We start from the raw sequence: 24,168 nt of genomic DNA on the forward strand, positions 1-24,168 counted from the left end.
CTCATACATGCCTTCCAAGGTTATGAACATATCTTTGGCTGAAGACATCTTGGAAATGATAGGTACAAGATGATCCTTCACGGAGTCAATCAGGATCTTCTTTGCTTTGACAACATTCTTCTTGAATTGGATTTTCTCTTCTTGATCTTCAGGATCAAGCTGATCTTTTCCTTCTACAAACTGAAGAAGATCATTTTCCTCAAGAGTAACAAGAATTTTGATCTTCCACGAAGTGAAATTCGAAGCTCCATCAAGTTTGTCTTCAACCTTCAAACCGTACACCATTATCACTGCTAGAAATTGCTTGTTGAAGATGAAGTAGGAGGTAGAGCTTTGCTGCTATTAGACAATCTAATCACGATCGATTAAAACCCACTCTGAAACCATGTTAACTTTATAGATCAGACTGATAACAACATGCAGAGATGGAACAATAAACACACATAACACAGCAGTACCCTGGGAAAACCTCCCTCTTGGAGATGAAAAACCCAGCAACAAAGATCTCAGATTATATTAACTCAAAATCAGTAGAAGTCTTCCAACTTTTGCTTCAAAACTTGAAGCATAATATAATCAGCAGATGATAATCCAAGTTAGGGCACACACTAGGGCAGACTTATCTAAGGTATGCTCGTTGTAAATGATTCAATAATCTGATTGTAGACCATTCGCTTGATCTTGCAGCCCTTAGAACAAGTTTGCTGACCTTGTAGATGAAGTTGATAGCCCTAGGAGGAGTTTGCTGTCCTTGTGGATGAATTTGCCAGCCCTAAAGGAAGTTTGTCAGCCCTAGATGGAAGTTCGCCAGCCCTAGATAATATCTAGGATGAATTCGCTGCACAAGATAACTGATTTGCTGAAGTAATTCACTGATCAATAGCAGAGCTGGTTCGTTGATGTGTGAATGAGATTGATTGCTGAATGAATGTATTATTGATGCAAGAATGATCTTGCATATATATGAGACTTTATGTCTCTTCTCCTTAGGTCAGCCTTGCATTTAAATTAATAATTGAATCTCATTTTGGCGCCCACACATAGCGTTAGCCCAATTACAATTTACAAATTACTTGTATAGGGCCGGACCTAATACAAGTTACGTTATAATTACATTTCACAGATGATGACGCCCATTTAGGGCCAGACCTAATAACAAGTCACTTTTCTCTCATCCTTGTGAAGTTCGAACTTTCCAAGGCATCTTTTCAAATTTTTAGGCAAGATTAGAGGTGTAATTGCAAGTTCTAAAGGAGAATTCAAGGCATCTAAAGACTGATCAGCAGATTTTCTTGAGACTTTTCTTCATCTCTTTCAGCTTTGAAGCATTTCCAAGTCAAAATTCTGAGAATTTTGGACTCCAAAATCCTTTCTTTCATTCTAAATTCTCATTATCAGACCTATGCTCAAAGGTTTCCTTTACATTTTCTGAATTTCATCAGAAAGACGGAGGTTGCTTTTTCATGTTTTCTTAATTTTACAGGTAGAAATTCTCAAAATCAGACTTTGTTCCATAATTTCAAGAATTTTCTAAGTCTGATTTTAGCTCCAAGAATCTTTTTCAGTCCTAAAGTTTAAATCAGACTTAATTTCATGATTTCAAGAGTTTTCTAAGTCTGATTTCAATTTCCAGAATGTTCATAAAATCTGATTTTCATTTCTAAATTCATAATCAGACATTTAATTCCATAAATTCCAAGTGTTTCTAACTCTGATTTTCATTTTCAAACTTAACTTAGTCTGATTTTGGGCCTGATTTCCAGAATTCATGTGAAAAATCAGAATTCTCTCAAAATCCCTCAAGTAGATATCATGCCTATTTCCCTAACTCAAAAACTTTTCATCTTTTCAGGTAGTAGATGTCAGCTTAGGAAGAGATTTCTACAAGGGTGCCGATGAAACAAGGAACTAGTCGAAAAGATGATGGAAGGACAACATTTGCGCTTCAAGGTGGAATCCAAGGATGAAAGGAACAAAGAAGGACTCACAATTCATCAAGACATTCAAGAAGATTAAGTCATCCAAGGATAAAAAGCTCTGCATCGACCTTCCAAGGCCAAGGCAAGGAATTTCAGAAGAGTTAATCATTTCGGAGTATGCTTCATCACATGATGCAATTGGAACAATGTTGAGTATCATGAGATATTGCTTAAGGTATCAACACTCCTTCATGATGAGGAATCAAATCTACAAGGCAAGTCGAGGTGGCATCCCAGTCACCGATCAGCCAATCCAAGGGTTCCAAGTCAGACATGTCAAGGTGCAATGAACCAGACTCAACAAGCGGCTCCTATTTTCTCATGAGTTATCCAAAGTGTTATAATTTTCCCATTGGCTGAAAGGAGTTTTTTTGCAAGTAAACCTGATTAAAGTTTTATCTATTAATCTTGGCCATTGATCTTAAATCAATCTAGGCCATTGCTTTGTAATGGGGTGTGTCTTCTTAAGTGCTGAGACATAATTCATTGTTCAATTGTTGGTGAATTTTTGTCTACTTTGGCAAATTAACATGGTTTCTTGGCTCTCCTTAGAACAGATTTCATTTTCAAGTTGATAGATTGAATAAAGGATTTGATAGAGTTGCTTAATGTGGAATGGATGTGTTCATACTTTTGATAATTGGATGATTTTCAATTATCGTGCAAAGTTAGCCTGAACCAATAAAAAAAATTTAACTTCTATTGCTTTATTCATTGTTCAAGATGTTGGTGAATATGAGTGATGTGAAAAACTTGTGAATTCCTTAGAAGATTGCACCTTTCTTGTGTAGTTGTTGAATTTGGCGAAGCAAGAATTGGTTTTGGATTCCACTTTTGCAATTTTTGTCTCCAGAATTCATAGGATTAGATTAGGGTTAAAATTAGCTTCCTAAACCCTCATCCGTTTGCCTTTTTTTTCAATTCTTAGTAGAAGTAGGATTGAAAAGGAATTCATTGCAAAATTATTCCAAAAAAAGAGAAAGTTTCAAGTGTCAGCAATTAGCAGAATCCTTAGATTGATTCACTTCTCGAACAATTGTGTAAGTCCCCCTTGAAATTACCAACATATCACAACGAACCAACTGAGACTATCTGCATGAATCTTGAACCTTGGAGTCATCTTTGTGATCACATAGTCCATTTGTTTAGCACATAGAAGATTTTGATCAAGAGAGAATAGGATATCTCTAGGTACTTTATTCTGAGTTGCATGTGCATAAAAAACACACCAACAGGCAGGTGGATATTACCTACTCACTACCTACCCTTGCATCTCATTAAGCCACCTCTCTCTCTCTCTCTCTCTCTCTCTCTCTCTCTCTCTCTCTCTCTCTCTCTATATATATATATATATATATATGGTCATACCTATAACAGGAAAAAAAAATATGCTATACCAGCATATGTGAACCCCAACCCAAACCAGCAACTTGGCACTTTATGATGACTTATTTATAGATGTGATTTCCTTTGATGAATGTGTAGTTTTGGCAGACCATACATGTCTTATAAAGATGATGATTGGAGAAAAGTTAGCAAAGTTGATCGAAGATGGGGAAAGTTGCATTGTCAATGCACACAAAAGCAAATCAGCTATATCTTTGGTAAGTGCATATCAGGCCAAGATTGATAAATGCTAGTGGTAAATTTGCTTCACCTCTCTTGAGTGATGTAGCAGTTGAATATAAGACTTCTAGCCTATCTACTAACAAATATCAAAAGCAAATAGGAGAGTTGTTACAGAAATTTCAAGAAGTATTCCAAGATCCCCAAGACTTGCCACTGAATAGATTAGTGAAACAGGAGATATAATTGCCACCAGATTGTCTACTTCCTGATATTAGTCATTCTAGCTAATTGCTTTCAGAGACTCCAAGTCCATATTATTATAGCCTATCTACTAAAAAAGATCAAAAGTAAATGGCAGAGTTTTTTCAGCAATTTTAATAAGTATTCCAAGAGCCCAAAGGCTTGCCGCTGAAGAGAGTAGTGGAAAAGGAGATATAATTGCCACAACACTGTCCACTTCCCGATATTAGTCTTTCTAGCCAATCACTTTCAGAGACTCCAGATCCATTATAAGGGAAGATACTTGGTCTTTTTCTATTGTGCCGGAGAAATTTCAGGTTGCATTGATAAGAAAAAAACTGTGCAAGGCCAAGTGGTATTTGAAAGATGAGGTGGGGGAATTGTTCCCTCATTTGCTGAGTTCCTGAGCTTTTCAGGAACAAAAGGCTCCTAATTGAGAATACATGATCTGAAATAGATCAGGCTAAATTAGTTGAGTTAGTTAACACATTCATTAATCAATCGAAGACTTGGCTGCTTAAAGATACTCCGAAGACTTGACTTTGCAAGAAAACATCTGAAACGGGATTGCAAGGAAAATTGACATAACAAAATGGCAACATAAGTCCTCTTAGTGATTTTGACACTCAGGAGATTGATATCAGATTGGAAACAGTGATCGATGACTATTCCATTTCCAACCAAAACAGTCGCTGTGTAGTATGGATTCTCAGGTTGATTTCATTGCTGATTGTAACTAGGGTATTAGGGGTTTGGATTGCCTTAAGGCAACATCCAAACTCCTTTAGGACCAGGTCCTACCCTAACATGGCCCTATCCTAAATCCACGCTAAAACACACCAATTAACTATTAGCGCCAAATAACATTAGCGCCTCAAATATCAAGGAGGCCGACTTACAAGAAAGGGCCGACTTTAATAAAGTAAAGAGGCATATAAATAAAGATCATTTTGCAAGTCAACATCATCAAGTTCAATTAAAATCAGAATGCAAATTAGCTCTGCCATGCGAACCTAAGGAAGAGGGCGAATTATTCAGTTTGGTGTTATATTGTCAAAGGGGACATAGCATATCTTGAGGCAAGTCATTGAAGCATACAAGGACAGATCTGATATGTGAAGATCAGATTCGAGCTAAGTATTGTACTGTTATTTAGAGGAGAATATATAATCTGACCTGTGGGTCTTTCATGCTGGGTTTTTCCTCCTTGGAGGTTTTCCCAGGGTATGCTTGTTTGTCTTCTATTATATTTCTGATTTATGTTGTCTTACTAAGTTCTGCAAATCTGATTACAATCTAGGGCACAATTTAATGCATGTTGGTTCACTAAACTACTGCAAATCTAATACAAACCAGGGCATAATAAATAACATAAATCTGATTATCATACCTAGGGTTTAAATTAACATTCATTTGCAGCTGAATCTATCCTTTATCCAATTAAACTGTTGTGGGATAAAGAGGATCTGAAGCATTTGGAATTGTTTTGAGTTCTAAACAATATGAGCTTCTCATCAAAGTATTAATGATATATATAGGGATACTGTTGTTCTTACAAAGTGTTCCTAGAGTCCTTCGGTCAAGTCATGTACACATATCGAGAAGCCTGTAGCTTGAGGAGGCTTATACCTTGCTCTTCCTAGATTTTTTAACTCACCTTGGATTCTCTGTGTATGCTCTATCTCTGGTGTATTTCCAATCTTATTCATGTTTGTCAATTACTTTTACATCTCAGCACTTAGAACAATTCAATTTATGACACATAAAAGCAATTTTCTTGGTGAATTAGTTGATGGAATATCCATATTAATTTGGTAATTACAGATTACACTTAATGCCAAACTTTATATCCTCATCTGAAAAAGCCTCAGTGCAGAGTTGAGTGGTTTGGATGTTTTCAGACGATCTAGAAGATATGTAGAGCTTATTAAGGTAGGAGTTCCAATCATTCATAGGAATGAATGGTAGGGTCTAGACAGTCTAATTCATGTTACATTAAAAATGCAGAGAGGGTTCTAGTTGAATAAAAATCACTTGCTGGTCTATAATTACACTCGGACATGTGGCTATTAGTAAACTAGTTTAATAAAGCATTCCTCTCTGTCGCAGTAGATATTGTACCATGGAGGTACATAAGTTATCATCCACAAAGACACCTATCTAAATCTATAAAACTAGTCAAAAGTCATGATGCTTTCATCTCCTTGTTGGGAACATGTGAAGATAATGACTAATTGGCAGCCTCATAGAGCTTGCATGTGATGTCTTTTTCAGCTACAACTTCTCTAGCACATTCTTGGAATTGAAGATATTCCTAGGCAGTTTGCTTCTTAATCTTTTAGTAGTTCAAGTCAGTGTACGAGATGTCTTCATCATTTCGCCATCCCTTTATTGCAAGTGCATGATTTTAGGATTAGAAATTGTTGTAAGGGGTCAAATTTACCCAATGTTGTGCTCTGATCATGTGTGAATGACCCTCCAAAATCTATTCTACTTACAATTTTGATATATTTTCAAATGAGATTAATATAATCTAGGAATGTTTATGTAATATCCCCTTCAATTTTTTTTTTAAATATAACAAACCCTAGCTCACAATTATAAGAGTTTGCATAACTAAAAATAAATTTGAAATCGACCCAACAATTGCAGTTTAATAGTTTATTCTCTAATGAGATATGATGTTTAGAGTATAGCTCAAAAAAGACCAAATTTATCTTTTGCAGGGGCTGCTAATTTATCTGTAAATCTGCAGCCACCTACTTCTTAATAAAAATGCCTTTGAAATGCCTCCAAATCTACCTATTATATCTCTTAGAATGCCATGACCTGCTGCTAGTTGAAAGAATGTTTTAATTCAAACTGTGATTAATCAAATTTGCACAAAGTTAACCTCCGTGAGAAATCACTCTAAGGAATTGTGGGTTTTCATCCTCCAGTTCCAAACATAGAGGTTAGAGATGCCATTTCCAAGGTGCAATTAACTTCAATCAGATCCATTACAGCATCATCAATCAGGGTGTAATATCAGTATGGAGTTCTGAATCATTTTGTGATGAATTGTATACCAGATCCTATCTGGAAAAGACAACCTTCCATTTTATGATCTGATTGATGTCTGTTTAATGAAATCGGCGCATTGGTAGTACTGCTATAACTAAATCCATAGTTAGAACTGCAAGATTCTGTTCGGTATGTTTCAGTGGTATCAGAACCCCTTTCCTGCCAGCCTGTGAATGTTTGGTTCATGAAAACAGTAACTTAAGTGATTACAGAGGGAGGCTATGGGTTCAATGCCATTATTTTTGCTGTTCCAATCCAAATTGCTAGGAAGACAGGACACAAAATCCCTAAAGGAAAAACAACAAGAAGAATCTGCTAAAGAAGTGGCAAGATATCACACAGAATATATGAACTCAAGTCCACTCATCCATCAAGATGTGAGCTTTAATGAATATTTTGAGTTTCAAATGAAGGGACGAAGGAGAAGAAGATATTGGGAGCAGTCCTGCAAGGAGAATTTTGGGATGGAACGATGGGATCAGGAAAGGTACACATTTGAAGCCACCAAAATCTTTGATGAATATTTAGGGATGTCTGATCAAGTTAAATCTTTATTTCCTTTTGGTGATTATTTGAGATATCTGGATTGGATAAATCCAAGCGAAAGGGGACTTTATGACAACATAAGACAAATGAGAAAAGAAGAAAAATATTTAGCAGCAAAGGTGGAACATGAAATGTTGAAGAGTATAGAAGCACAAGAGGAGGTCAAGAAAGAAGTAACGATAATAGAACAGAAAGAAAGATGTGAGTCCCAAGATGTCAAACAAGAGAACTTCTCAATGACAATAGATAGTAATGTCCAGGCAACATCAGCCCAAACTTTAGGTATGGACATAATTGTGTTATGTAATGATGATTCGCAATGTACGATAAAAACTGGACCATGCAATACTATGCAAAATATTAGTTGTGATGTTGGGAAGATTGGTTTATTTAAGATTGAGTACAATGAAGAGAAATTGCAGGTTTATTTAGAAAACCCCATGATTATACACACCGATTACATGGAGGGAGACCAAGAAACATTCAAACTCCTTTGTTCCAAGAGTGATAAGATCTTTGATGGATTTTGGATGAGAGATGTTTATCTCAGAGTAGTGCAGTGAAGTGGCGGAAGAGTTATTCTGAGATTGATATGGGATCTTGTATTTTCATTTTGTTTTGGGCATACAAGTACAGAAGGAAATTGATTTGGTATACAAGTGTGAGTTGCTTGATGACAAGCAATTTTGGGATGGGAGGACTGTGATGTCCTTGATTATGGCTGGGTCAGCTAGCCCCAATATTTTAAATTAATAGATAAACTATTAAATGATTAATAAATAAAATTATTAATAAATGAAATTATTAAATAATTTGTTGAGGCCAACTTTGATGAATATCATTAAATAATTTTAAATGGCTTTACAGGACAACCTACTTTAGCTTGTAATAAGGTGTTTTTTCTCTTTGAGCCAACCCTTGTAAACTCAAGTATTTATAGAGGTCTTCGTAGAGTTGAGAGAATCACTGAATTTAATTCTCAATCTACATCAAACGAATGCACAGGCTTCTTAGACACCAATCTCAAAAGTTTCCTATCTGGTAGGATGCAACCCCTACTCAATACCTCTTTCAGTTCGTGATTGCTTTCATTGCTTAAATCTGATCCTCATGGCTCTGCATATATATCCAAGGTGCATGAGGAAGAGTCATTGTTGCGCCTCAATGATGGGAGCAAGCACAGGAGAACAACATTCACTAAGGCCACACAAGTTTGAGTTTCATTATAGGAATTAGGAGGTGTCTGTCTGAGCGCAGCATAAGGGAGTGTCTTTAAATTGTTATTTGTGCAAGGAGTTTATCGAATTTGAATTGAAAGGGAGTCCCACAAAGAATGGCGAATACTAATGGCAACCTCATTCTGAGTATGCACTGGTAGAGGAGACTACAACATTTTCAAGGTACAATAAACTTCGATCAAATCCACTACATCATCATTCAAGCTGGGCGTAATAACAGTATGGACTCCTTAATCATTATGTGATAGATTGTATATCAGATCCTAATCCGGAAAAGAGAGCCTTCATTTGTATCTGAATCCTGTTGAGTCATTTCTTTAATTAAGGCCTATGAAAATAGTTTGTATGTTTATGATCTGATTGATATCTGTTTAATGAAATATGCACATTGGTATTACTACTGTAACTAAATCTATAGTTAGAACTGCAAGATTTTGTTCGGTATATTTCAATTGAACATCTTTTACACAGTTCAAACAGACATCATTTTTGGCTAGCTTGCATACTGGAAGTAGAAATCGTCCCTGTTTAAGTAATTTGTTTGCTTCATCTATGGTCAAACCTTTAGATGCTTGTTCAAGCATCCTCAAGTAGATTGCAATTGTGTGCTTCCAAAGATGTACAACGCGCTTAGCCTTGCAAACAGCCTTTTCCCCATTTTTGTTCTCAGACTAATTAGAAGTGTTATCCCTATCAATAGTCACAAATCCTTTGCACTTAATCTTACAATTATGCTAACTTTTCCAATGGGCATGGATATTTTCCTGCATGTTGTGTGTCAATCTGTCCCTCCAATCTTTTGTTCCAACTCGACAACAAAAAACTGCATATGCAATGGCATATCCATCAAAGGTAGATGCTCCTCAACAAACTCCATCTCATACTATAAGTGAGTGTAGTGTTGCATATTGCAATAATAAAGCTACCCCCAAGCAAATCTTGGATACACTTTTTGTTTCCAGTCTTGTGAACACCTCTAGTTGAAATTCAAAGCCATCATCACCAACCATGATCATGTCCCTTGGATTAATCTCATTCATCTAAGGCGATGCCTTCATCCAACTTTCAAACTTATCTCCAAGGCTCAATTTTAACCTATGTTGAGTAATAAGAGTGCCACCCTTGGATAGCACCCTTGCAAGTACTGCATGTAAAGAGCAGCTAGAATTCCAAGTATAGTTTGTGTTTTCCCTATTCCTAGTGTTCCCTGCGTGAGTACAATGGGATTGTGAACTACTTGTATAGCTTCTAGTTGAGATTCATAATAGTAACTTCTCAAGCATTTTAACAATGGCTTTGGAATGTTCTAGGCTGCATTACTCTCTTCTTCTTTTTTTGCACAAAGAAAATAAGATTTGCAATCAAAAGTGGCACAACTAATTGAAGGGTAGTATATTCATGCATTATGGTTATAGACTACTTAGCTTATCATGCAAGAGTATATCTGTTGCAAACTTAAGTGAAAGTGTATTTATTGTGTTGAAATGCTTTATCAGGTGGCAATGCTAGAGGAATGTCATTGAAGACAATTTTGTGCTTGTCCAAAAGAGTTTGTATGCTCACATCGTAAGATCTCTTACTTGCAATAGTTGTGGAGGTCACTAAACATTGTGCTTCCCATGGTACTTCTCTACTCTTAAAACATCTCTCCATTCTTTTCGCTGATGCAACTCAAAGAGCTCAATTAGTAATGCCTTCTAGCACTACTTCTTTGCTTTCTGATATTGGGTCAACTCTCTAAAATGAACTTGAGATCCTTTCTATCAAACCTTTCAATCAACCTTTGCAAAATTCATCATGTGTGTCAATTAGCCTAACCTTGGGTAACCAACCAATGCTACCTCCATCATGTGTTGTGCCTTCCAAGTGTAAGGTGGCAAATTTGATGGCATCATCCTCCAACATAGGTTTCAAAGATAGGTATGTATCTTATTTTTGCACCCACGCATGAGCCATACACTAATTGGAATCATCAATTGCAGATGGTGTTAATTTCCCTAACACTCATCAACGGTCATATTGTCTTGATTGAGATCTAGATTCAACTATTGGTCCAACTCTGTTTCTTTTCATCGTTATGTAATTAGTGAGAGTCATCACTTCTTGAATCTCTAAAGGGAGATCTCTATATTCTGCATACATGGTATGAATATCATCTTGCATTGGCCTTTGTGTCCCTAAGAGGTTTGCCAACAGACCCAACCATGGTTCTCTATGTGTGACTTTTCTATTTATTATGGTGATTGTTATTGGCTTCAAAATAGCTTTCCTCACTGTTTTGATTACTGGGATTTACAGCATTATTTTGTGTTTTTGGGATGTTAAGCATCATATGTAACATCTACCCCATCATATCTAACATAAGGTCAAACTTTCTTCCAAACTTATCTTCAGGGTCTTCCAAAGTTTTCTCCTCTATTCCATATTTACTTCTTCTACCTCAAATTCTGAAACAAATTTTGTTTCTTTGTTCTCAGCCAATTGATGTTGAGTTTTTCTAAGTTCCTTTAAGCTAATACTAGTTGGCTTTGTCACTTGACATGCATAGGAAGAAAATCTCTCAGGTTGGCAAGACCTTATTCTGATAACATTGTAATATCTTGTTTACTTTTTAAAAAAATATAACAAACCCTAACTCACAATCATAAGAGTTTGCATAATAAAAACATAAATATAAAATCAACCCAGAAATTGCAGTTTAATAGTTTATTCTCTAATCAGATATGATCTTTTGAAAATAGCTCAAAAAAGACTGAATTCATCTTTTGTGACAGCAGCTAATTTATCTCTAAATCTGCAGCCATCTACTTCATGAAATGCCTCCAAAAATTCCTGCCATACGCCCTTAGAATGCCGACCCACTGCTAGTTGAAAGGATATTTTAATTCAAAATGTAATTAATCGAATTTGCACAAGGGTGATCTCTGTGTGAAACCACTATAAGAAATTATAGGTTTTTGTCCCCCAATTCCAAACCTAGAGGCCTTTCATCCATCAGTTAATTGAAATATAGTTCCATGCACCACAAAGAGTAGAAATCAGATGATAAATGTTTTCTCGATATGTCTCCTCCTTGCTTGGCCTCGCTTAAATAGCTTTTTCCCTCTAAGATTCATAACTCTTCACATGGCCCTTGATAAACTTTACTTATAATTTCTTCTTATACTATTAATTAGCCCTTCCTTTATTTCAAGAGACTTATCTCAGGCTGTGATGGTATCAATCCCTCAATATGCTGCAATCCTCAACTCTATAGTTTATAACGTGTATTTTCTCCTTACAATATATACGGAAGTTAATGAGCTCTCAAATCTGATAAATATTGTTAAGCAGAATCAGCCCAGGCAATTCAGATTTCTGTGTCAAAAATTGTCTCCTTAAAAGCATCAAATTTGTAATACAGGTCCCATCAAACAATTCAGACTTGATTCCTTATTGTCCAGCAGTTTGAATATGAATGACAGGTATTGATGATCGGTACACCTAGAATGTAACCACTTTATGGCAGCCCCATAAATATTAAAATAACAAGAATAATTATAGACTGATCGCTGAAAACAAATTATGAACTGTTCATTTAATTTCGAGGGGACATTACTGTTTAGTGTTTAATATACATTTTAAATTATAACTGAATATGGTTCTACAATGCAATGAAAAAATATTTTTACAATAAAGAAAAAAGCTGTGTTACCCCAAGTTTCCAGGATGGGGACGGCAGTGGACGGGGGTATGCGTTTCCAGGATGGGGACGGCAGTGGACGGGGGTATGCGTTTCCAGGACGGTGATTTTTTTTGTCAATGTTGGGGACGGGGGTATGCGTTTCCAGGATGGGGACGGCAGTGGACGGGGGTATGCGTTTCCAGGACGGTGATTTTTTTTGTCAATGTTGGGGACGGCTAGGGGACGGCTAGGGGGCGGCAAAGGGGGCGGCTATATAAAAATAGGGAAAATTAAAATATATAGGGAAATTTATAATATTCATATGAAAATATGGATAAAATATGCACATATACATTATAGAACCTTAATATATAAGAGCCAGCAGAGTTCTTATGGCAAATTTGTGTTAAATTGTGAGTCAAAGTCAAATTGCTTATAGAATTCCTTGTCAAAATTCACTGTCTATATGCAGAATTTATGGGGACATCCCCTAGGAGTCCCCTGTCCCCAGAACATCCCCGGGACGGGGAATGCCTGGAAAAAATACTGGGGACACACCCCAGGTAATGTAGGAAAAAAGTAAAAGAAAGATACAACAAAGCATAAAGTACAGGCTCTATAGCATCTTGTGATCAAGGAAATTCATTCAATGGGAGAAGATTTATATTATAACTGTATTTTGTCTTTTGAGATACTGTATGAATTTCTGTGAGATCACTACGAGTACAAAAACAAAAGAAATGTGCAAGGATGTGTTGCAAACAAGAATGCAATGAAGCAGACTGGGAGTGAAGAAAAAGTAGATGCAGGTGCAGCACATTTAGATGACTTAGAGGCAGATCAACACAACGGATCACTTAGCGTGTGTTCTTTGAAGAAGGGTGCCCTTAAGGATGGGAAGAAGGAAAAGCTTTCAGAGGACAGAAATGATGATTTCAGAAGTTCACAGTCATCAAAAACCCCCTTCTTGTGTGTTTTCTGGAACAACTCCAAACCCCTTGCCTAAGATTTTGTGGAGCATTCTCAGTTGGTTGAGGATTTGGCAAGTAATAATGTTTATCAGGAGTGCAAAATGTCCTAAATCCTTTCCATTGCTGTCGATAGTTTTGTAAATAGCAGTTCATCTACATCAGCATAAATTTTTCTCCTCTTTTGGTGGAGTGATTGCAGATTAAGCTTCTGACATCAATGGGACTTATTTGGGGATTAGAGTTCGAGGGGTTTCAAAGAAGACAAGCTCTTTTGACTTATAATCAAGAAACTCGTCTGTACGAAGGCTAAGATTGTTTTGGCTTCCTTTTCAATGGGGATGTTTTGTTGAGTATGGCTGATGGGGTTCCAGATCTGTTTGTTGGAGATGATTGTTTAAAAGCAATAGAAAGGGATATGGCAGCGGATCTTTGGCGTGCAGATGTTTCGGGAGGAGATCTTTTTGAGAAGATAACTCAATCCATGTGATCTACTTGAAGCAATATCAAGGAAACCTCTCTATCAGTGCTGGAGAAGGGCTTTCTCCTGGTTCAAATCTAATCTATTGAGTATTGTGACTTTGTGTAGAATAATGGCCCCTGGTATTTGGATGGTTTGGAGTTTCCATATGCCCTTGGATGCCCTTTTTCACCCAAAAGTTGCTTCTATTTCAAAAGTACCAAAGAGAGTTCACTTGTATAATCTTATGTTGGTGATGTGAGATCTAAGTTTGATTTAACAACTGAAAAGGTGGGCAATTTTATACGAATTGATGAGAAGCTAAATGATTTGTAGAACAGATTCATAAGAGTTTGTGTTATGGTGCAGTCTATCTTCCACTCCATTAGAATCTTGTCCTCTCAGGGTTCCCAGGTTCAATTTACCAATTTTGAGGGGCTTCCTTCCAGATGCCTGCACTGCAATTAATTGAAGCACAAATTGACAAAGTGCCCCTCTAAAATTCTCTCGGATTTCAGCAATATCCATTTGTATAAATAGATTCAGAAAATAGGTAGCCTAGATGCAGATTTTGTATGGAGAAATCATGGGTATTTTTAGGAGAGGCCCAATTCTTCTCAAGGCTTAAGTGTGGAAATAAATCGATGACTTGATAGAAGCTCAACCAAGTTTGAGGGTTGGTTCTGTCTGAGAAACTGAATCCTTTAGTTGATGACATTCAAGAAGAGGTGGAAGTGGAAGATCAGCTAGCTCCCACTGACATTCTTATGATCTCAAATTGAACGTAAGAAGGCCAAAGCTAACAATGTGTCTATGCCAAAGTGCAGTAAGGGGAAATCAGAAGCAAAGTTGCAAATGGAAGCACGGGATTTAGTTGGTGAGGGTTCTCGATGGGCTGTGGAGGCTCTTCTTTCCCAGAAAGGGAGGAGGTTGATCTCTACAGATGTATGACTTTGACCTCTCCCATGAAGTTTTGGAGTTATTCCTCTTGAAATGGTTTGTGTGAACTCCATGGTTAGTTTTGGTTTTGGGATATTCTCTTGGCCTCATGATTGGTCGGCCTCTATGGATTTCTTTGAAAGGCAAAGTTCCCCTTCCCTATGATATAATTTCCCTCCATATATTATTTGTCAGAGCTTTTTGAAATCATATTGAGACAAAAGCTTGTGTGCATTTCTTGCCCATTGGAACATGAACCTACATCCAGGAGACTAAATTGATTGGTACTAGTTACAGATGCACCAAGTCACAGGCACACAATAGCATGTTCTTTAATTTTTTCTTCCCTATGATATAATTTTCCTCCACAATAATAATCTCTCTCACTCTCACTCTCTCTCTAGAATGCTTGAGCAGCTCAAAACTGTATATACAACATTCACAATATTTATTGCTGACATCCTAATCAATCCATGCCAGAAACAAAAACAATGGGTACTTGAACATCACTCGAATTGCATATTGTCATGACAAAATTGCCGCTTCTAACAAAGAGGTAATTTCATCTTCAACATGGAAGCCAATGCTTTTACCACCTGTAGATATCAGCAATTTCACTACAATCAGCAAAATACTCAATTTTAGGGTTTCCTCCCACACCAAAGCCTCCACATGGATGTAACATACCCCTCTAAACATTCTCCTGTATCCAAGAAGTTGTGCATTGTTCCTAAGCATATCATGAAGTATGAAAACTGGATTCTTTTCATATCACACATCCCCAATATGGAGGCTTTTGGTCCCCAAAAAAACCTAGTAACTCAACAAATGAGGAAGGAATTACCTCTCAATTGATGATACATATGGCATCTTCTCTTACACTACAATACAAACACAAGCCAAATTTTGGTACACCTCCGTCTCTATTTGTTCATGTTATAGTAAAGTACATTGCTTGAACATGGAGGCTTGTTCGATGTTGGTTCTCTCCAAAGGGAGAATTTGTGTTGCCACTCCTCTTCCCATGAAGATTCAAGACGTTCTCAGGTACTTCTCTACCCCAGTAAGCATCAACATGAAAGACTTCCCACCTTTGATGAGGTGATATTTGTTAGCCCTCTTATAGAACATCGCTTTTCTATCATACATGTATGGACTGCCCAAGATAACACCAAACACATCTAGAGGAGCAACATCAAACACTATTTTGTCAGAAAAGTTAGTTCCAACTGAAAATCTCAAAACTTGCATTGTTTACTAACACTAGCATACCAACATGTTCTTTGACCTATCCCAACCAATAAGGCCTGGAATGTTAAGCAATTTTAAGGCATAGCTTTTGCATAAAATATTGAGAAACCAAGTTAGTTTGAAAATATGGATCAAACATTGCATCAACCTTAACTACATTAATATGCAACTTGACATCAACCGGTTGTTCTTTGACTAAGAAAGCAACTTTCAATAGTGCAAGAAAGTCGAGAATCCACTTCCAAAGTGCTACCAATTACCTTAGGTTCTTTATTCTTCTCAATGGAAATTCTAGAGTTCCTTTTAGCATCCTTACCTTGCTTGACTTCCAACAAGAGAACTCTTCATGACCATCCTTACCACAAAGGTCACAATAAAGTGTAGATTCTTTTAAGTATTAGTGGATTTCACTTTCTTGTTCTTGGCTTTGGCTCCATTAATCTTAGGAAGGATGAAGGACTATCTACAATGAAATAATGAGAACGGACAGATGCTTCATCTATGTCCACTGTTTTGGAGAGAAAAAAAATCTGCGAAGATGACTGTGAAGACCTTCTATGTATTTCATTAAGACTTCTTCATCTGGTACATCTTTTTCTATTTGTATAGCTTTTCTACAAAATTCAATAACATATTCTTGTACACTTTGACTCTTTTTTTGTTTTAAGAAATGTCATTCCATACAGTTTTTCTCTCTCTGACAAATACGCCTTCAACTGTGCCAACCAATGGTCAGGCTTGTCCACATCCACTTCACCTTCAAATAGTAGGACCTCAATCTTAGACTTCTTAAACAAAGGCTTGTTTGGAAGATTCTTTTCACTTCTTGAAGACTCTCCTTGATTGGAATTGATTGTACCTTGCCCTTGTCTAACGTTTCCATAACTGCCTCCATCAAGCTCTTTAAGGCCTGTATCCTATTGCAAGCCTACCATACATTGTTTCTTGCTATTGTAAATTTGTATCTACTGTACTTTCCAGTCCATTTGATCTGTCCTTGGTCGTCTGTTAACATTAATATACTTTCTTGCTTTCCCCCCCCCCCGACCAAAAAAACACACACTTAATTGAATCTATGTTGAAACAAATTCTATTAGAATTTTCCGGCCTATTGGAGCAAAATTGACTGGTACTACATAGAAATTGAGATTTTCTTGCCAATTGTGAGCAAATTTGATTGGTAATATCTTTCACTCCATATGAAAATCTGGTGATTGGTACTCTCCCTCCTTACACACTTGAAGGTATACTGAGATTTTCCTGCCTGTTGGAGCAAAATATATCGTAGTACACTCATTCCATATAATATTCTTATCAATTAGTACTACATTTCATTCCATATAATTTTCTATTTCTCTCTCTCTACAGAAATCCATTCCCATTCTATAAAAAAGTTCGAATTACTTCCTAAGATAGCATGACCTAAAGGTTTCAGCCTTTTACTCATCCTTTTACTCTAAGTTGGGGAGACAAAGAGAATCTGTATGTCATAAAACAAATACCAAAAAAATGCTACATTTATATGGTAATTAAAAGAGTACACACCTTCATTCAGGCGCTGTATCAAAGGCTTAAAATAGTTTGCTTCTGCCATTTGAACAACATTCCGCTCACTGTATGAGAGATTCTCCAGAATTTCCATCGCACTTTTACTTGCTTGAGGATTATCATTATTAGACATGGTAACTAGGAGTAGGATACAACCTTGGACTTTGCCAATCTGTTCACACACATCCTTATCCTTCGAAAGCTCTAACAATAATGCTACAGCTCTTGTACCTTCTCCAATATCGCGTGCAAGAGAGCGAACAATAAAATCAATTGCATGCTCCACCTCAGTTATTCTTGCCTGTCAAATAACCCATTTTCAAATTTTAAACTACATGATTAAAATAAGATGCATGTGCTCAATGCTTGTGTTTTGAGCACATGCATCTTAAAATTAACAAGTAAATTATAGTGACACCTAAAATTTATGCATATGAGTAACAGATTTCACAAATGTTCCACCTCAATTTGAGAAATTTGAATTGAAAACTAAGTACTTTATCTCTTACATCTCAACAAAGAAAATAAGTTTCCTGCCCAAGCTTACCTTGTTGTCACTATTGTCCTTTATAAGGCTACAAAGCAATGCTAGTGTTCTTTTTCTGATGGATGGCTTACTCCGACCCAGGAGGTCAACTAAAAGACCAATATAACCTTCTGCTGCTATCCAATGCCTATGTGTTTCTTTCTCCTCACTTAATCTCAGAAGCTCATTTATAGCATACAACACAGCTTGTTCTTCTCCAGACTCCAGTTTAGGTTTCAATAAAGCTATTGCGATGACTGTATTTCTATCTTTCCACTCTTGAATGGATCTCCGAAGGATGATGTTCGGTCTGAGCTCCTTGCTGGTGAGCATCTGGTTAGTCAAAGGGCAAGTTGTATGCCCTTCTGCAAACCATTTTTCAATTGCACTCCTTTCAAATGTCTGCCCAGAGGAAATCTCAACGGGATCATCCATTACTTCCTGTGAAATCGGGCAATAAAAGGATTGTAAGGGAGGCAAATGATGACTACCCAAAGAGATCCTCTTGTCATGGTATTTCTGATCTCTCTCTTTGGCAGATGATGCAACATCTGCCCAACCAAGCAATCCGATGATTTGTTCCATTTGTAAAGCCTCTGCTTGATTTTTACGAAGTTGGGCATCTACCATATCCTTCTTAAACTCTTCAAACTCTTGTTTCAAGGCGGATGTATCAGTAGAGATTCCCACAGCTTTAGCAATCTGCAATAGCAAATTATTTGCATACACACTATTAGCATTCCTTTCTCTGACCCCGGATTCAATTTTATTCACAATTTCCTCTTCTACGACTGCCGCCTTGAACTCGGCATTCTGCATATCCTTGCAAAGCTTGTGGGCTTTCAGCTGAATAGACAGAGACATATCTAACGATGCAAGAGGAACCAGACTCAGAGCGTGTCCAATTTCCCTTGTAATATCTTGCACTTGCTTGACAATGTTCCTGCAATTAACCAGGAGATAAAACCTGCTCTTTTGGGAGCAACTATCTGTAACATTCTTTGCAGCCTTGAGTTCTCTTTCCAAAATTTCAAGAGCTTTTCTAATTGTCTCACTTTCCCTGACGTTTTTATTTGCGAGCTCTCTCAAGATAGGCTTTATATGCTCCAAATACTTGGAAAGCTCAGTGAGGCTCTCTTGCTTGATCATCACATCATGTGCCGCATTAATGGTCTCTGTGGTTAGCACTACAAGTCTGGCTAACACCTCAGACACTGGCACAAGAGCTACATTACCAAGTACTCCACCAGCAGCCATTTTGCTCCAACTTTAGCCACGGGGGATAAAGATTAGGTCGAATGGCAGTTGAATCATTTATTTCCTCCAAAACCACAACGCCTTCTGATATCAAGCCTTCCAAACAAGTCTGATTTTAAAGGACAAAAGCCATGGGCCTCTGTGCTATCACGAATTCTTTCTTGACAGGTTATCACAAAGGAATCTTACCCAAATTCGCGGTAGTCTCCTATGTTCAGCATCTTAAAAGATTCTGATTTTAGACGCCAAGAGCCATGCCCGTCTACGCGTCAAGATTAACTCCTCACCAGGTCATCCAAGAGGACTTGTTGACCTCGCAGCAAGGTAAGAACATGGTTAGACCCTGTGACAATTAAAATAACAGAGTTGAACAATATCTGCCTCTGAAGCTGCAATCATATCATGTGTGTTCTAGCATATCATGTGTAAGAGCATAAAAGGACAGAAGGTCACTCATCTGAGCACGGTTCATGAAGGAATCAATGAAAGCATATTTCTCCACCTGTTATACTCATCAAACCTAAGATTTTTAACGATTCAACAATTCATTGGGGTTAGACCCCACCATGTCCGCAATGATCTAAACTGTCATATGGGTTTGGTTAATGTGTCCAAATAATACCTTCTACACACCTGTTTACAAGCGTGCTCATCACAAAGCCATCACCCAGAAGCTGAACTGCTGATCTAAGACTAGTATTTTTTTAAATATGCGTAACCCCTTCTTAACAATACTGCTTATCTGTGTTCCCGGCGACGGATTGCCTTGAAACACCCTTGCAAAAGAGCCTGTGAATTGGACTAGTGAGCGTTGCCTTAAAGAAAATTGGGCAAATGGGTATTGCATCAAAACGAATTAGACTACAAACAGTGAGTACCCAAATCGTTTACCACATATTAACTGGTTTGAATTGCTCTCTCGAGACACCAATGATCTTCAATAGTTTACAAAACCCAAAAGCTAACAATAAATGAAAATAGCTCCTACCATGAAAAACGAACTAAAAAATTCGCTCCGTCCCCTTCCTACGCATTTTGATACCCATTCCATTGAACTTGACCTGGTACGCTAAGGTTGTACCGGCCTTTCCATTAACCAAGATTTCACCCAAACCTTTAAAAACATTTGTTTTGACTGCAGATGATCTAATCCGTGAAGAATTTTGGGAAATTTTGACCTCAAAGACCGCGAGAGAATTCTCGGTTGTTTTGTTTCAGACACATCTACATCCATTATTACTCAAGTTGCTGGTCAGACTTGCCAACCGTGTGGTAACGCCGTCAGATTTGATTAAAACCGTCACAACTGCCTCCGTTACAGCGTACGAATTGATGACGTCATGTGGTATTCGGTGGGTCCCATCAGACGTCATTAGTACGGTCGAACTTTCTCCGCCACAGATAGTTGTGTAAAGAAAAATAATCTTTTGCATGATTAATGTAGGTTAATCAAATGATAAATTAAGTATGATAAATTTAATTAGTTATATTTAGTTGGGAAAGTAAAATAAATTAGTAAGATAGGTTAGATCAGTTTATCAATTGAAATTATTTTATTTATCTTAAAATAATTTTATTTTAACTAGATAGACATTTAGATTTTATTGTATCTACATTGTTTTATTTTTCCTAATACAAATTTTTATTCTAATTCTTAAAATTTAATTATTTATATTTAAGTTTTTTATATTTATATTTTAAACTTCCTATCATTATTTTTAAAAATCATTCTAAAACATTTTTTAATTGAATTTTTGTTGAAGTTTTATTGAATTTTTTAATTGAATTTTCAATGCAAGTGTAGGTCGTACCATTTCTTATCAAGCCACTATCATCATGCTTGGTCATACTATTTCTAAGATAGGAATAAGGTTCATTTTGGCAAGTAATATATTTGTCATAGCTAGCTAATTGACTTGTTGAGGGTGTTTAGCAATCATAAAGGATAATTGTACCATTTTGTTAGTCGAGCTATACATCTAAGGAGGGCATTGAAAGACATAGGTTGAAGTGCTTAGTTTAAGAGACTCTATTCTCATTTATTAGGGTTCACCCTAACTTTCAATCATGATTTTAAGCTATATTTTGTTGGAGAAATGATTGTTTGATTTGTTTTGAAAAAATAGCTTGCTCCCCTATTTATCAGCACCATTTTCAAACATTTGTATGATTGAAGTTAGTTATCAATCTAATGTAATCTCTTTGCAACAAGCTATGTTGATGTTTTGAGTTGATTTGATAAGGTATATTAGATTGTTATCATTTAGATGTGAAGGGGGTGTGATTGCTAAATTTTCTTGGTATTCACCTATACCAGCATCAATAATCATGGTATATTGTTATTGTTTCAAGTTGGGAAGGTTGGTACATGATTAGATGTTCTTTGGGGGTGTGACAGCATTTTTATTTTACATTAGAATTCATGTCAATAGTTATTTGATATTATTTTAGCATATGGACTAATCTTATAAGGATTCATATGGTTATACCATTTAAGAGCTTTCATTTTTTATGCATCTATATTGTAACACTACATGGTAGTACTACCAATGGTTTAATCTTGTTATTTGTTGACATACTTGCCTCACTAAAAAGTGGTATTATTGTAATCAGTCACCACTAGATAAGTTGAAGAATTTATTTCATTTTTTAATATTGTTTAAGATTCCTATTAAATAATTGGATGTTTATTTCTTATGGTATTATATATGCACCCCATTAAATAAGTGGTATTGGCTAGTTTGTCACCAAATTTTTAACTTTTAGTAGATAAGTTTTACTTTAATTATAATCTTGAACACCATATGCTCTCACCTTGCATATACTAGGATTTGGGTAATCAAGAAGTGGAAAAGAATTTGTTTGCATCTCATTTCAAGTTGAAATATTTTCAAAAATAAATAGGGGTGTATGTTATAGTGGTATCAAAGTTATAGATCTTGCTAGCCTCTGATTCTAATATTGTCACCCAACTGCAACTTTCTTTACATGTGATAGAGAACTAAGATACCACAATAGAGAGAAAAGAAGAAAAATTTATCAATAACCATAAACTCTAATTGGAGATACTTTATCTAGCATTCTAACAACTCATCAAAACCCACTAGAGGGTATTGAGGTTTCATCAAAAATATGTCAAAAAGGGATAAAGGAACGGTCCCACCAAACACTTTGAATACCAAAGCAGAAAATAATTTTAATGCCATGCATGACATGATATCAAAAATATTGGCCAAAATGAATCAAAACATACTACAAGCATCTCTAGTTCAAAATGGAGAACCTAGTGCTTCTAACACCAACAATCAACAAAATAGGAATGATCACACTGTTGGAGCAACTTTTAGGTCTATTGCTAGACCTCTCAAAGCTATATCTCCATGTAGGAAGGAGTTTCGAGTTGTTTTAGAGGCCCTAATTCCTATGATAAAAGAAGTGGGGGTTGATCATGCAAAATACATAACACTTCTTTTAAAGATTCAAGATATTTTATATTTTTGGATCAATTCATGAACCAAAATAAGAAGCGGGAAGATGGAAGATTTGAGAAGAAAGTATATTTGTGCAGAAGGACTACCAATAAGCCTTGGGAAAGGTGACTCTTGATCACTTTGATGGGAGTGATAAGTGATAAGAGTGTTGCTCAAGCTTGGGTCCAATAATTGGACAACTTGTTATCCTTGAGACCAATGTTGGAGGAGGATGCAACCACATTTACTACACAACATTTGGATGGAGCAACCCACGAATGGTAGTACCATGGCTTGGTAACACCAGGCCATAATATAATTACCACCTACCATGAGTTCACAAATAAACTTATTGAAATATCTAATAATAAAGACCTTGAGATACAATTTAGAGAGCTTACACAGGTCAAGCAACATGATACTATTGATGCCTACATTTATTTGTTTCAAAGACTCTATGATGGTGTCTAACATCTTAGAAAGAATACATGTAGTCCTTCAATGAAGGGCTAATGGATCCACTTAGAGGGAGTTAAATTTTTTGACTTCCAACTCTTTAAGAAGATATCAAGAAGGCAAGGAGCATGAAGCTTGCTACAAATTCCAACCTAAGACCTTTCAACACAAAAAGAAAAAGAAGCATGTTAACAAGGAGGCAAATTATTCCAAATATATCTCTTCAAAAAAAAGATGGATGAAGACCTTCTAAACGAGCTAGGGAAGAAGAAATCGTGTTTGTCATGCAAGCAATCATTGGCCCCAAGTCATAGGTGCTTTAAGAAAGGTAAAAATCAATGATTAAAGGTGCATTCAATTAATAATTTTAAATAGAAAAAATCAAACTAGCAAGCTCTTATGAAGAAAAATGAGGAAGAAGAATCATTAGAAGAGTTTGAGGAAGAAAATAAAAGTGATGGTACCCTTGTTAGACTCCCAAATCTATAAAAGAATGATCCTTTCAGGTTTTGAGGAATGTTGAATGGGTAGAAAATTGTACTCTTATTGATATAGGTACTACACACAATTTCATTAATGAAGAAGTTGTATCATGAAGGACTCAAGACCAAAAAATTTGAAGGCTTTAGTGTCATGGTTGCTAATGGGTTCATTATGTCTTGTTTAAGGATGATTCCACCATTAAGTCTGCAGTTGGGAATTATAAAGTCAATGATGGTTTCTACATGGTGAGCATTAGAGACACTATTGTTGTTCTTGGTGTTCAATGGCTTCATTTTTTAGGTGAGATCACCTTGAATGTGAAACCAATGGAGCTAAAATGCCAAGATGATGGAAGAAAGATTGTGTTAAGAATTTCCAAAGGAGAATCTTGTGTTGTCACATGCAAGAGAATGGGGAGAGTGTTCCATCACAGGCAAGGAACATAGTTAAGAAAAGAGGAAGATGGCATGAACAAAACGATGGAAATAACCTTATATCTTTTGATAATCCT

The 24,168-nt window shown here is 36.4% G+C and overlaps 1 protein-coding gene across 1 annotated transcript in view; it reads right to left on the bottom strand.

Moving 5' to 3' along the window:
• The window catches only part of LOC131061270 (U-box domain-containing protein 44), a 40,489-nt gene extending 19,999 nt beyond the window's left edge, over positions 1-20,490 (bottom strand). Inside the window, exons 1-2 of the mRNA XM_057994850.2 lie at positions 18,013-20,490; positions 17,463-17,766 (exon numbers count right to left, since the gene is read on the bottom strand). Of these exons, the coding sequence (XP_057850833.1) occupies positions 17,463-17,766; positions 18,013-19,248 (1,540 nt within the window). The 5' untranslated portion in view covers positions 19,249-20,490. The remainder of the gene's footprint in view (positions 1-17,462; positions 17,767-18,012) is intronic.
• Between the last annotated feature and the right edge of the window lie 3,678 nt (positions 20,491-24,168).

This window comes from Cryptomeria japonica, chromosome 11 (assembly GCF_030272615.1).
Source record: "Cryptomeria japonica chromosome 11, Sugi_1.0, whole genome shotgun sequence".
NCBI lineage: Eukaryota > Viridiplantae > Streptophyta > Pinopsida > Cupressales > Cupressaceae > Cryptomeria > Cryptomeria japonica.